The sequence below is a fragment of the Doryrhamphus excisus genome, linkage group LG15 (assembly GCF_037039965.1).
Source record: "Doryrhamphus excisus strain RoL-2023G ecotype Guam linkage group LG15, RoL_Dexc_Guam_v1.1, whole genome shotgun sequence".
NCBI lineage: Eukaryota > Metazoa > Chordata > Actinopteri > Syngnathiformes > Syngnathidae > Doryrhamphus > Doryrhamphus excisus.
The window spans coordinates 1,832,300-1,847,709 of NC_136371.1; the positions used below are offsets into that span (position 1 = coordinate 1,832,300).

Consider the following 15,410-nt stretch of genomic DNA (forward strand, 5'->3'; position numbering starts at 1 on the left):
CACCAATCCAGGGTGGAAGACAGCTGGGATAGGCTCCAGCACCCTCCACGACCCTCGTGAGGATAAGCGGTAGAAAATGAATGAATGAACGAACTTTATCGTTTCCTGTTCCCGGGTGCGTTCTTTCAGCGAATGCTGAGATATGACGTAACACGCAGGTCCAGACGGAAGCGAGCAATCGGCACTGGACTGCTAAGGAAAGTTTGTTTTTGATCCGAACTAAATTCCAAGACTGAACGAAGGAAAAAGTGTCAATATGGAGGTATTCCAAAAAAGTCAAAGAAAAACTCCAGGAAGTCGGTATCACGTGATGTTGATGTTTACGCTTTACTGCGTATTCCCCGTTGACTATTCCGGTTGATTATAGTTGCGCATGTCGACACCCGATTGGAATATTCCTTTCCATGGATACCATTGCTTTGGGAAAGAGAAAAACTCATGTAAACGTGGCTCGTGAGGACGTTACTCTCAGGGTCTCCAGTTGCCATAATGCACCACACACATGATTACCAGGCATGCTCCAATCCATGGGAGGATTTACATTTTTTTTTTTTTCGGCAAATGCCGATAAATGCCTTTCAACGCCGATCCCAAAAGCCGATCTCCTGTGGCCCACAGCCATCGTTTCATGTCGTGTAGTCACATGGAACTTAACTGCCAACATGTACCACAAAAACTTCTAATTCATCATGTGACTATTTCAGTCTTGGATGATCCGTATGGGAATCGGCAGCATAAAAAACCCTGATGGGAGCATCCCTATTTATTACTCTGTACTCCTTGAGTCCTGGGCAGCAGCTAAAATAAAAACACACGTTCATGTTAGCGTATGTCGTCAATAACGTGCTGCTTTTTACACTTTATGCACAAGAACAAAAGAAGGATGCACTGACCGTAACTAATAGAATGACGATACACAGTACTGTATGATGTATGATGTATGATCGCTAAGAATCATTTTGAAGGCTCGGAAAATGAAGGTCAGTGTAGGTCATCGCAGCATTAAAGCCGCCGTATCGTGTACTTGTGGAAAAATGTGTGTACACTGTGTAGTATTGCCAATCAAAGTACAAAGAAGGATGAGACCACTCAGTATTAAATGACACCGTATTGTCTGTTTGTGGCAATGGTGACATTACTGTGTGTGTGTGTGTGTGTGTGTGTGTGTGTGTGTGTGTGTGTGTGTTTGTACCCAACCAGCTGTGCTGCCAAAATAGGACCCACTATCACAGATACGTTTTTCCACAGTTGTTAGATGTTAGACATTTTTAAAAGTGTGATGAGTTACAAAGTGTATTAGCTCATTGTATGCTGACAATCGGCTGTAAATGTGTGATCAAAGTGTGTGTGTGTGTGTGTGTGTGTGTGTGTTGTTTTAACATTTCCATCCATTACAGTTGTTGTTCATATATGAAGCACGAAACTTTTGGAGGAGCGTTTTACCAGCAGTCATTTTGTCTGTTTTTTTTTATTAACCTAAACGCAAGCCTTTTCCTTTTAAGATCTTTTTTTTTTTTAATGACACATAGCCCGGCTGTTTTACAGTCGTCCCTCAAAATATCGCGGTTTGATTATCGTTCCATCGCTCTATAAGGTTTTGTTGCAGAAATTTATATTTTTTTTTTGTGGTAGACTATGGTACAGTAAACCTCGGATATATATCGGATTCAATTGTTCCCGCTGGTTTTGTCCGATATAAGCGAAATAATCCGTTATATGCGTATACCGGAAAATATCCGTTTTACGCATATATCGGATTTATATCCGGTATATGCGTAAATCGGATTTTCTCCGTTATAAAAAGGCACTTCCTTGACTATGTTTCCAATGTACCTGGACGCGCAGGCAACGCTGCAAACGACGTCGTATAGCGGCCTGTCACGATTCGGCGAATCGGAGCGCCACGATGCGGCCATCCGATTATATGCGACGGAAATTTAATGGAAATGCATTGGAACGGGACTGGAGATTTTGTCCGAAATAGGCGAAATCCGTTATAAAAAAATCCGATATATGCAATGAATTTTTATTGGAAATGCATTACAGAAAAATTGGTTCTTTTTTATCTGTCCGTTGTGAGCGAATTTCCGATATATCCGAGGTTTACTGTGTATTATTGGTAATGTCACATTACACTACAGCCAGCCAGTGGGGAAAAAAAAGTTATCCTCCTATTGCGTGTGGAAGTGGTACATTACTTTGTCTTTCTTACATGAAACAAACCGTTCATGAAAATATCAGAGCATCTATTCTCCCAATTAAAAATGTTTTTTTCCATTTTAAACAAATGACCTAGAATTTTCTTATATCAGGTAACTTTTTTTGTTTGTTTTGCAGCTCCAGACTTTTAAAAATTATTTTTCTTTTCTTAATAGAAGAGGCAAAATGGCTCTGATGCTAAAGGTAGCTGACCCCTGTGCTAGCTTGCCGTCCCGCTGTGCACTGTGTCGCAAACAGGGATGAAATAGTAATTAGAAGTGTTCTATTCCATCTCTACAGGGCTCTAGTAATGTTAAAAAAAATAATATTTAGAAAGTCATAAACAGGTTTTTTATGAAAATATTCAATTTATTAACATGACAGAAATCATTTATTGTGGTGGCGTCAGGAAATAATTAGCCGCTATAAATGAGGGACGACTGCATTACAATAAAAGTGTCAAATACCAAAACTAGCAAAGTGTTTTCTCTTCTCTAAAGCACATACTAAACCCTCTATTATTATTATTATTCTACAGCAATGCAGTATTAACCATTCAAATGTGCATTACGTCCTATTTTGAGCATCATATATTTTGGGATATGATACAGGAGGGTTGATAGTTTGCTTGCGTTTTTTTCCATCAAAATGACCGATATTTCACGCTATGTCACACTGACTGTAAGCCAATGTGGGAGATTTCATGATGAGTGACGGAAAGAATTAAAGGTTTTCCAAACAAGGTGTACTTTTCTTCTCTTCTGTCTGTATGGTATGGTAATATACACGTATACACATATATACCTATATATACGTACATATATGTATATATAGTGCATGTCTCTGTGCGATGCGTTTGTGTGCACTCGTCAGTAGTTGGACGTGTGTGTGGCCGTTGAGTCGTTTGGCAGGGAGCCTCTGCGTTGTGTGTCCGTGCGACACAGCAGCAGAAGACGGAGCTCTGGAGAGATGCTGCTGGAGAAGGCCGAGTAGATCCAGGGATTGGTGCACGAGTTGAGGCTGGCCAGCAGCATGAGCAAGGTGAACGCTGCGCCTGCACACACGGGTCACGCCCTCAATGAAGCTGTCACATGACTCATAAAAAGATGATGAAAATACTTTGAGGCACCACTTTGAGGTGGATCGGGGTCCCACGCTGCCCACAGCTGAACACTGAAGAAGGGGGCCCAGCAGAGCGAGTAGATGACCACTATGACCAAAGTCATCTTCACGGTCTTGGACATGGCGGCTGTCGCCTCGCCTCCTCCTTTCTGGGAGGATGATTTGACCTTGGGAGAAGCAGAGACGGTGGGGAGCGTCGCAGGCTCAGGTAGAACATCAAGTTGAAGCTCGGCTGCAACATGAAGAAACAATAAAAGGTGGAGGAACAAAATCAAAACAATCCTTGTGTCCACATGTTACCCGTGTGCACATCCATCTCAGTATGGACGCCACAATGGGAAGTGATGCTGGCGGGATGGCTGTTGTTCAATATGATTGGTGGAGAGAGACAGGATGTCCGTCTTCCGACTCCTCCCCTCTGGCTGTCTCTTCTGGATGGAGGTGCGGACGAAGAAGGGGACAGGCGATGCTCCGACTTCAGGTAAAGATTGTTATGGATCTCCATGAAGATTCGCACCTGTGTATTACAAGGTATAAGTTATAGTATCTACAGTAGGATATATAGTATATACCAGGGGTCTCAAATACGCGGCCCGCGGGCCAAATGTGGCCCGCAGGACACTAGTTTGAGGCCCCCGCCTTGATATGAAAGTTTAATGTTTGATATGGATGCTGTATGGTATCATGTACCCAGAAAAAACGATTACGTTTGATTAATGTTCATGTTAAAGGTTAAATAACTGTTAATAGTTATCCTCCCTATCCGTGTGGAAGTGGTAAGTTTTTGGCTATTTAAGTTTAAAGGAAATAACTTGAAGGCTACCGTTTAGGTCGCTAGCTCTCTAGTTTGCTAGTGAGCATGTGTCTCAAGACCCTGCATGGAGGTTCTCTATGGAATTCTCTATGGAATTTTTGCAGTCGATACTTAAAAACAGCCGACCCCCAACCACCAGGAAATTGGTGATTTCAATTGTAATAATAAAAGTCTAGTTTTTGCATGTGTATCTTGTCCTTTGATTGATGGTCCCTGAATGCACCATATAACTTTTTCCCACTCTGCATAGAAAGACTACTATACTGTATTTTCCTCTTATGTCATATTTGCTCTCAAATGCTGATGCTATGTGGGAATGCCGATTGATGATCTTATTGAGTGCCAATGTAGCTCATGTTAATTCATGCTAGCACATGCTAACCGGTTACGACACACGTCAAACGCGTTATCTGTATACCTGACACACAGTGATGATGAGGACAGGGATGATGAAGACCGCCAGGGTCATCCACGTCACGTAGGCCTTGAGGCCCCAGGATTCAGCAAAGGTGCCCCAGCATTCGTAGACCCCGGGTGCCACTTCTGAGCGAGAAGATGAAAACCTGGACACAAAGATGGAGGACAGGTACGTCACCCCAGCTGTCAAGTCATGACTGATCGATTCCTACCTGTGGCAGACTGAGAAGCAGTGCCAGCCCCCATGCTAGCAGGATGAAGGTGTTCCATCGATGGGTCGCCCAGCTGCGATGCGCCAGCAAGGGGCAGCAGATGGCATAATGGCGATCCATTGTCATGGCAACGATCATGTAGGAGGAGGCGAACATTCCCAGGACTTGAAGGTATTTGACCAGGCGACACAAGACGTCTGGGCCAGGAAAGCGGCCCCTGACGTCCCAAACGAGCTGGGGCAACACCTCCAGTGTGGAAGGAAGGGAAATGGAGATTGAGATCATGTATTGGTTTGGTTCGTGTTTGGTGCAGAGCTTTGCGGTGGGTGGCCAGACGTGGCCATGGCCACCCTTGGCCACCCCAAACGCGACTCAGCTATTAATTGCTCTAGTAGATCATTAAAGGCACTGCCAAATCCATCTGTTAGGATATGAAAGCAGGCGGCACGGGGGTCTAGTGGTTAGTGCGCAGACCTCACAGCTAGGAGACCAGGGTTCAATTCCACCCTCTGTGTGGAGTTTGCATGTTCTCCCCGTGCATGCGTGGGTTTTCTCCGGGTACTCCGGTTTCCTCCCACATTCCAAAAACATGCTAGGTTAATTAGCTAACTCCAAATTGTCCATAGGTATGAATGTGAGTGTGAATGGTTGTTTGTCTATATGTGCCCTGTGATTGGCTGGCCACCAGTCCAGGGTGTACCCCGCCTCTCGCCCGAAGACAGCTGGGATAGGCTCCAGCACCCCCGCGGGATAAGAAAATGAATGAATGAATGAATGAATGGTATTATGGAAGAAAAAACTAGGGCTGTCAAAAGATGTTAAATTTTATCAGATTAATCAGTTTTTAAATTAACTAATCATGATTAATCACCTTTGTGACTCCAAATTGTCCATAGGTATGAATGTGAGTGTGAATGGTTGTTTGTCTATATGTGCCCTGTGATTGGCTGGCCACCAGTCCAGGGTGTACCCCGCCTCTCGCCCGAAGACAGCTGGGATAGGCTCCAGCACCCCCCGTGACCCCCGCGAGGAAACAGCGGTATAAAATGAATGAAAAGGATATGAAAGCGAAAGCAGACATTTTGGTCACCTGGAACAGCGCCACCACCAGGTCAGCCAGGCAGAGGTTGAGCATGAACTGATGGAGCGGGTTGTGATGATGTCTCCTCCTCAGCAGCACCACCAGCACCAGGCCGTTGCCAAGTAACGCTAGAACCAGGATGACGGCCAGCACCATCACCTCAGCCGCTGCCAGCAGGGTATCACGTTGCCACTGAGTGTCGTTGGCGGTGCCGCTCGCCGGGGGGGTCACGTAGACCACTGAGCGCTCGTAGGACGGTGAGGAGTCTGTTGCCGTGGAGACTAACATGCTGACTGGGAGGGAGGAGGTATCAAGCTAACATTTTGACAATGACATTGTTACATGATGATGCGTTCAAGGGCATTGGGAACTTTGGAGAAGCAATAGGCTTTCAGACATCAACCAGAGGACGAAAAAATGCTTGGATTACTTGTGGGCCTGCTGGCTGGCTTTGGGAGGTGAATCTGAAAACAGCCCGGTTGAGTGGTTAGCGCGCAGACCTCACAGCGAGGATGACCAGGGTTCGATTCCACCCTCGGCCATCTCTGTGTGGAGTTTGCATGTTCTCCCCGTGCATGTGTGGGTTTTCTCCGGGTACTCCGGTTTCCTCCCACATTCCAAAAACATGCTAGGTTAATTAGCCACTCCAAATTGTCCATAGGTATGAATGTGAGTGTGAATGGTTGTTTGTCTATATGTGCCCTGTGATTGGCTGGCGGCCAGTCCAGGGTGTACCCCGCCTCTCGCCCGAAGACAGCTGGGATAGGCTCCAGCACCCCCGCAACCCTCATGAGGAAAAGCGGTAGAAAATGAATGAACGATGAGGATGCTGAGGTTCTCACTGGGAGTGACCAGGATGGATAGGATCAGGAATGAGTACATCAGAGGGACATTACATGTTAGAGGCCTTGGAGATAAAGACTGAGATGGTTGGGACATGTCCAGAGGAGAGATAGTGAATATATTGGTAGAAGGATGCTGCGTTTAGGTAGACCAAAGAGGAGGTTTATGGATGTAGTGAAGGTAGTGGAGGACGTGAGGTTAGTTGGTGTGAGGGAGACAGTTCCAGAAGATGGATGGATGGAGGAGATTGAGTTGCTGTGGCGACCCCTGAAGGGAAAAGCCCAAAGAGAAAGAAGAAGACGACTAGAAGCTGGAGATATGGAGATAATAATACCGTTGGGAATAACAATAATTAATACAAATTATGATAAAAAAAAAAACAGAATTCAGTTGAAAAAATTTTGGTCAGTGTTTCTGATAGTGTTTAGGCCAGCAGAGAAGACTTTGCTGGCCCAGACTGTGCACCACTGCATCCGTTGATAGCTAACATTAGCAGCTACAATTCACCACGTGTCACATCAGTAGTTTACATACATAAAGCAGGAAGAGGGGGGCGGGTCAAACATTTGAATTATAGCGCCCTCTAGCAGCCTCTTTTGGTAACATACACTGCACTGACAGACATTGTGGATTTGGATCGATTCCAATATATTCCTGTTGGTTTATTCCCACACATGATGCCCCCCCCCCCCAGTAAGACTTCCACCAATGTGAAACAGAGGACCTTTTGTCAGTAAATACTAAGAATTCCTGAACTCGCATTCTGTGTACTTTGATTATCTTCCAGTTAGGGTGTAATGTTGAGAGACGATTCAAACAGCCGTGACCTTATTTTTGGGACGTGTCCATTTAGATCGTCCCACATGAGGGGCCCTCTCCGCATGCCTCTGCGATTATGTGTGTTGTGGACTGTAAACATTGGTTTTAGAGCACACTATATTTTCCTATTTGATTGGTGTCACAATGACTGGGACAACATATAAAACACGCAGTGTTCACCCAGCTGGTATGTATATGGATTTCTGAGTAACGATGCACGTCTCGACTGCTAATTCCTTAAATTGGTTCCGCCCATTGAAATAATCAATACAGCTTTGTCTCTAAACGTGATTGTGCTTTTAAAAAATGTGCTAAAGTAGGAATACGTGCCTCTCAATCTTAATATTCATTTTTAAAAGTAAGCAAGAAAGACTCACCAGCGTCCTGGGAAGCAAGCGTAAGGGAGCCGGGACAACCTGATCTGATACACACACCGGCTGCACCATGCTGTGTGTGTGTGTGTGTGTGTGTGTGTGTTGTTCTTCATTATGACTGATGGTGACCTCGGCCAGCCCATGCTGTTCCCTCCTGACGCCCCATCGTCCACTCTCTTTCCACTCCGTCCCCTTCTTCTTAGACGGTAAATCACACCCTTTTCACTCATGCCGTCCTAATCTACCTAATCTACCTTGCCTCCATCCATTCCGCCTTTTGGAACTTTTCTCTTTCCCTTGACGGTTAATCTCTTGGCTTCCTCTCAATTTGCGCCCGTCTCATTTGGAGAAACCTCTCTAATTAGCGAGGGGCCTGCAGAGCAACCATAAACATGCACACAAAAACACACATTCACACACGACGCTGCTAAACAGTACAAGCGCTTGTGTTACACTTTGGGACACGTGAACATTTGTCATGTCCAACTGAACCCCCGGGGGTTCAGGTCCAGGCCACGGGACCGTTGCTTCAAAACGACCAGATTACAAAATCTCTGATTCTTTGTCTCTCCAAACTGAGCAGAACATTAAATCTTTACAATGTTTCTATTTAATAAAAAAAAATCAGGCCTCAACGTCAAAAAAGGTTAAGAACCCCTGGTCTATGACATATTTTAAACAAGGCAAGACAAAATAACCAACACCAATGTTCTACACAGGAATTCCCAGCAAATGACACGTTCTTTACGTTGGTCTTTCTTTGACAGGAGTCAATCACAAGCTATGAAAAAAGTCATGATGAGCTTGTCAACCCATTGGAACTCACAGGAGGTCATTATTCAACATAATAGTCTGACTCATAGGGTCATCTTACAAAGCATGCTAAAATCATCACTCTGCAACTTAACGTTCCAAAGGGAGTTAATGAATATAAAAATACCATAGGAGTTTAAAATAATTAAAAAAAAAAAGAAGACCTGAGTTCAATTCCACCCTCGGCCATCTCTGTGTGGCGTTTGCATGTTCTCCCCGTGCATGCGTGGGTTTTCTCCGGGTACTCCGGTTTCCTCCCACATTCCAAAAACATGCTAGGTTAATTGGTGACTCCAAATTGTCCATAGGTATGAATGTGAGTGTGAATGGTTGTTTGTCTATATGTGCCCTGTGATTGGCTGGCCACCAGTCAAGGGTGTACCCTGCCTCTCCTCTGAATCAGCTGGGATAGGCTCCAGCACCCCCCGCGACCCTCGTGAGGATAAGCGGTAGAAAATGAATGAATTAATGAATGGGTGCAGTGATTTGTCTCCCTCTGGTGGACAGAAGCAGCATTGCAAATTACAGTGAGTGTGTGTGAATGTGTATATACTGTAGTATGAAAAATTGGGCACCCATGATAATTTTCAGAATTTTCCTTTATAAATGACTGGTTGTCGGGATCAGCCATTCCAGTTAAATATATCATACAGCAGACCAATACAGGGATAGATGAGAAGTGAAATTAAGTTTACAGGATTTACAGAAAGTGTGCAATAATTATCTTAACTAAAGTAGTCAGATGCCTAAATTTGGGCACCCCAACAATAAAATAACATCAATATTTAGTAGATCCTCCTTTTGTGTTCCAATAATTAGTATTAAAGATATTCAAATCAATAAAAAAAACAAGGGTGCCCAAATTTATGGCCAAAGTAAGGGAGGGAGCAGAGGAAGTTTTTATCTTTGGCCGTGTTCTACATGCTCACTGTGAGCGGTCCAGAGCTCTGAATGGTATTCATGATGAACTGGACCACTTCAGAGGTGGAGCCTTGGCCTCCCAGGTCCTTCGTGTGAAGCTAGGACGATAAAACATCCCAACTGTATGGCACGTTCTTTTAATATTTGATGTGTGTGTGTGTGTGTGTGTGTGTGTGTGTGAGGCCATACCCGAATCTCGGTCAAGGTGGAGAGGATGGCTTTGCGGATCATGCTGGCATATGAGTGGAGCTCCAGGTGATCCAGCAGCAAACAAGAGGCCAGCAGCATGGCCGTTGGGTTGGCTATGTTGCAGTGGGCGATGCTCTTCCCAGTGTTCCTGGTGCCCTGCAAATAGGAAAGGTCAGGAAAATACAGGTAAATATTACGGTTGATGGAAAGTGCTGATATTCCGCCATTCAGATAGAAAAGGGCTGCAGAAAAAGGTCAACATCTCAATAAGACTCAGGATCAGGACTGTCATTCGGCCACTCCAAAGTCTTCATTTGGTTTTTCTCAAGCCATTCAGAGGTGGATCATGGTTTGGATCATTGTCCTGCTGCAGATCCCAAGTTGGTTTCGGCTTGAGGTCAGGAAAAGATGGTCGCACATTCTCCTTCAAGATTTTATTTTTCGTAGACAACAGAATTCCTGGTTTTATTTACGACAGCAAGTCTTTAAATACAAAAACAGCCCCAGACCATCACACTACCACCACCATATTTCACCGTTGACACGATGGACTGGAATTACTGCATTTTCTCATTAACATCAATATATATTTATAGAAATGATGTAATGGATGGGACTTTGTGTGTTTACATACTGTACGCTGTAGCTTGTGAGGTTTATTTGACATCATGTTTTCTGTTCCTGTTCCTCCTCTGTTTGCGCTCATTGAGATACTGTTTACATATGGTCTCGTCTGCTATGCTCCTCTTTCATTATGTCTTTACCAGCTGTCTCTGGTCCTGCTCCTTTCCATTATGTATCTGTCTGCAAGTTTAATGGTGGGGTCGGGGATAAATCCTGCAGTTTCACACTGCTCGACATTTATGTAAATTTGTCAAACTTAACGCATTCGATACTGCCCAAGATGAAACAGAAGAGATTGGCTGACAATGTTCTACAGTCCCTTAGCCGACCGAGGCCATAGCAAGTCTCTCCCGGATGCTCACACTTCCTTTTTTATCTTTTTGTCAGAAATAATGACGGTGTTTGACCATCCTATTCAAGGCAGTTGAAGAAGAGGGCGCTAAGTAGCAGGCTTTGCTGTAAGACTTATGACGATGCAGCTCACTTCAATGTTTGTTGTTATCTTCATGCTGGCAGTGTTTTGTGTTTAGTATTAGTATTATTATTTCGTAGTACTGTTACTGGTGTTTTTTGTTGTTGTGCTTTTCTTTTTGTCAACTTTTTTTTTTTTTACACTTTGTATTAAGCGCCTTTCCTGACAGTAGCAGTGATCGTCAGCTGGGATAGACTCCTACTTCACTGTTCCGTTCAACAGGATGGAGGGGTACAATGTTAAAACTGAGGTTCTGATTGACTCACCGACTCAAACACGGCATAGTCCTCACCATAGTTGGCTCCAGGCACGAGACCTGGTCCGCCGACCAGTCCGGCGCATATGTTGCTCACCACGTTCCCATACAGATTGGGCATGACCATGACATCGAATTGCTGGGGCCTGGAAACAAGCTACGGCGAACACAAACACGCATTCCAATTTGAAGATGTGGTTTGGGTTTTCACCTCACATTTACCTGCATGGTAGTGTTGTCCACAATCATGCTGTCAAATGTTATTTCAGGGTATCCGCCGGCCACCTCCTGACAGCACTCCAGGAAGAGGCCATCACCCAACTTCCTGCTCCAAACACAAAGTGATAAATTCAAACATACGAGATTCTTAAAGGCGTGCACACGAACACTGACATGATGTTGGCTTTGTGCACAGCGGTCACTCGTCTCCGCCCTTTCTCACGAGCCGTTCTGAAGGCGTAGTCGGCAATGCGCAAAGATTTGCTCCTGGTGATGATCTTGAGACATTCTACCACTCCGGGGACATTCTGCATGAATAAGGACAAAAGTGTAGACGTTGATTGGACAGATTGGAGAAAACGACAAATAGCGGCGTACCTCATGCTCAAGGCTGCTATACTCTCCTTCTGTGTTCTCCCTGATGATCAGTATGTCCACGTTGTGATGTCGTGTTGGCACCCCCGTCAGAGTTTGACAGTGCATCACATTGGCATATAGATCTAAAGTGGTTCTGCAACAAGTGTGATATACAGACCAAAGCAGTGTTTAAACAGACAGAGCCTACTTATAGTCACGATGACATTTGTAGCCTAAAACATCAACAAAAAGACCGTTTATTTGGGATCATTTCATTCAAGATACAGTATGAAGTCTGTGTTTTGTTCTAAGTATATTCAGACTCACCGGAGCAGGTTGTTCCTGGATATGTAGGAAGGTGGTAAGTTGTGGTTGGTCTCAAGATTACCTGGAAAAAAAATTCACATCCAATTACACAACTGGGTCATTTCTAGTCGGAACACTTAAAGGGATAGTTCTGATTGTTTGACATGAAGATGTATGACATCCCCATCGGTGGTGTAGTTCATCATTAGTGACTTGCCCCACTTCCTCGCATGAGCCTAGTTCTGGTCAGATTTTGGTGATGGGGAACATAGTTCCGGTTTGTTCCTGGGGCCACTTAGGTAAGTTTGGCTTTTCAAAACATGATACGTTCAAATAAGTAATACATTTGCTGGAGCCTATGCCAGCTGTCTTTGGGCGGGAGGCGTGGTACACCCTGGACTGGTGGCCAGCCAATCACAGGGCACATATAGACAAACAACCATTCACACTCACATTCATACCTATGGACAATTTGGAGTCGCCAATTAACCTAGCATGTTTTTTTGGAATGTGGGAGGAAACCGGAGTACCCAGAGAAAACCCACGCATGCATGGGGACAACATGCAAACTCCACACAGAGATGGCCGAGGGTGGAATTGAACTCGGGTCTCCTAGCTGTGACACCTGCGCGCTAACCGCTCCTACACTGTTGCACATGTACGTAAATAAGATGGCTGCCACACTCCTGTCATCTTTGTTTTAAAGCTTATAAATAATGTCTAAGCCCATTATTTTTCAATGTGATACCACTCAAATAAAATCCTTTACCTTTTAGCGCCACTCCATTGCGCCTGATTGCCATTATGGCGTTGTTGATGTCATCCTCCGAGGCCATAGACGAGTCCACATGAACAACTTCAAAGTCCACCGGAACACAACAGAACCTGTTATGAATAAAGTGCAGATTTGTAAATAAAACATATCACATTAGTAGAGGATATGGATTTTTGAGCAAGCATTATTATATTGATTAATTCAGATTAGGGGCTGCACAGTGGTCGAGTGGTTAGCGTGCAGGCCTCACAGCTAGGAGACCCGAGTTCAATTCCACCTTCGGCCATCTCTGTGTGGAGTTTGCATGTTCTCCCCGTGCATGTGTGGGTTTTCTCCAGGTACTCCAAATTGTCCATAGGTATGAATGAGTGTGAATGGTTGTTTGTCTATATGTGCCCTGGCCACCAGTCCAGGGTGTACCCCGCCTCTCGCCCGAAGACAGCTGGGATAGGCTCCAGCAACCTTGGCGACCCATGTGAGGATAAGCGGTAGAAAATGAATGAATGAATGAATTTTAGATGATCTCACCGAAAAACCTCCTGCACGTGGTTAGCCAACTCTGGCCCGATGCCGTCCCCAGGAATCAATGTCACAGTGTGCCTGCCTCCGTATCGTGCAGGTGGGGGCTGGAATACACACACGGACCCACACTGTCTGACTAGAATGTATAACTTGTACTATATATAATAATACACACTCATTAGACATACTCACAATCATCTGGCGTGTCTGGATGGAGAAATAATGGATTTATGATGGAGGACAAAACAAAGAAGACAACATCACAACTTTCGAACACACTAATGAGACAAAACAAAGACGTGCTGGTGGGGGGGTGATGTTTATGCTTCACTGGAGATGTGCAAAATTGTGAAAATCAGGTCGGTCAACTTAAAACTGTCTTGTGTGTGCGTTTCTCACAGGGTAAGTGGAGTTGAGTCTCTGGTGATATAGAGCTGATCCACACACCTACAGAAAGAGAGAGGCTCTGAAAAAAAATTGTAAAATGAAGAGGAGGGGGTACACCCTGGACTGGTCGCCCAGGCAGGGCACATATAGACATATGCCGAATAGGTGCATATTCTGGAAGAACTAGAATCCTTTCTGTGCTGGTTATTGTGTGTAGCTGCTCTATAGGAGTCCACAACTCAATACAAAGGGCCGAAAAATTAATATAATAGGCCCCCTTTAAAGTATATGAAAGACTGTTTTGTCTGCTGCCACTTGGCTTCAGCACACATATTACCAGAAAGCATTCTGTGTATTTACAGAGAAACAAGGTTTTTATTTGTTATCTAATAAAATAATCAATAGCTGTAGCCCTAACTCCACAGGCCTCCACCATCTCTCAATAAGATGATTGAATCAAAGTTACAGTATATATAAAAAGGTTTCATTCTGCATTTTTTGTGCTTTGCAAGCTGTGCACTGACTACTCTACGTTATATCAAGGCTTATTTATTTTCCCATAGGAAGATAGGATAGGCTCCTTTGCTAACTACTCTACTATAGCAGTTGATGTTTGCTAAATACAAGGATGAAGAGTCTTGAACCAGTCATGATGTGCTATATATATCACTATATTGACAGTTGCTATGGTACCCATTATGTCACTGTTTGGTCATATCACCTTGTACTTTGGTACGTGACAAAAATAAAATAAATACATAAAAAGTAATAAACTAAACTTAAACTATATTAGGAAAGCAGGAAGTGAACAAATGTAACAGTTACTGATTGTAAAAGTACCAGATGGAGGGGTAGGATTTAATAAGCTTTGCTTCTTCCTACTCCTTTTGGACATGTGGAACTGGGAACTGATTATGGGATGCATTCAATTGTAATCTGGTAATCTGATGCATGTTGAAATGAAATTAAACCATTACCATTACCATTACATATGTATATGTTTACTATTACTAGCTTACAGTGCTATAGGTTATTTCTTGGATTACACTAAACCAATTACAGTACTTTGTGTTTCAATATAACCGACAAATGGCATATGTATTTTGTGTGCAATGTTAATTTTGATATCGAGTTTTAAAAATGTATTCGATTAGCTTTTTCCTTTTCTGAGTAGCTTTTGAGTGACGTCCAAAGCTACATTGCAGATGCTTTGAATAATTGAGAACTTTGGTGAGGATACATTTACAACAACAACTCGTTTCTGGCACAAGAGGCAGTCAAAATTCTAAACGTTGACTTTAACCCGAAATAATATAAAGTTCAACAACAGGTGAGCAACATCAAAGAGGCTAGCTTGGTGAGCCCACTAACCGTTAATCCACTTTAGTTACCGTCGTAACTCGTCGTTAAATGGACGGCTACAAGTGCTAAAAATGTAAGCTTTGCTTATTTCACAGGTATCTGTACATTTATTTGAATGCCTACCCTGGACAAAAGGTTGCCAAACCGACCCTTCAGCGCCGTGAACAGTGTTCTCGTTAACAGGACCGTCATGTTCTCTCTGAGCTCAGGTGGATGGGATGCGTGTGGGCGTGCGTGTTGGAGCGCAACACGGGGGCGTGCTGCGCGTTCGCGCTTAATCTCTATAAAGAGAGAGATTTACTTCCGGGTAGATACGTACATCACGA

The 15,410-nt window shown here is 44.0% G+C and overlaps 2 protein-coding genes across 2 annotated transcripts; both read right to left on the reverse strand.

Moving 5' to 3' along the window:
- Window positions 1–2,354: 2,354 nt before the first annotated feature.
- LOC131104168 (vasopressin V2 receptor) lies at window positions 2,355–6,261 on the reverse strand. Its single transcript, XM_078796460.1, is given in 7 exon segments — window positions 2,355–3,253; window positions 3,329–3,553; window positions 3,622–3,838; window positions 4,554–4,680; window positions 4,682–4,698; window positions 4,765–5,010; window positions 5,855–6,261. Coding segments are annotated over 7 exon segments (1,296 nt in total). The 5' UTR covers window positions 6,134–6,261; the 3' UTR covers window positions 2,355–3,068.
- A 3,020-nt stretch (window positions 6,262–9,281) lies between these two features.
- LOC131104834 (isocitrate dehydrogenase [NAD] subunit gamma, mitochondrial-like) lies at window positions 9,282–15,349 on the reverse strand. Its single transcript, XM_058052391.2, has 12 exons — window positions 15,208–15,349; window positions 13,735–13,782; window positions 13,528–13,542; window positions 13,342–13,439; window positions 12,808–12,923; window positions 12,060–12,120; window positions 11,754–11,886; window positions 11,550–11,683; window positions 11,379–11,481; window positions 11,167–11,313; window positions 9,805–9,960; window positions 9,282–9,713 (listed from the first exon to the last, which is right to left on the reverse strand). Exons 1-12 carry the CDS (start codon window positions 15,274–15,276, stop codon window positions 9,612–9,614), a joined length of 1,182 nt encoding a protein of 393 aa, XP_057908374.2. The 5' UTR covers window positions 15,277–15,349; the 3' UTR covers window positions 9,282–9,611.
- Between the last annotated feature and the right edge of the window lie 61 nt (window positions 15,350–15,410).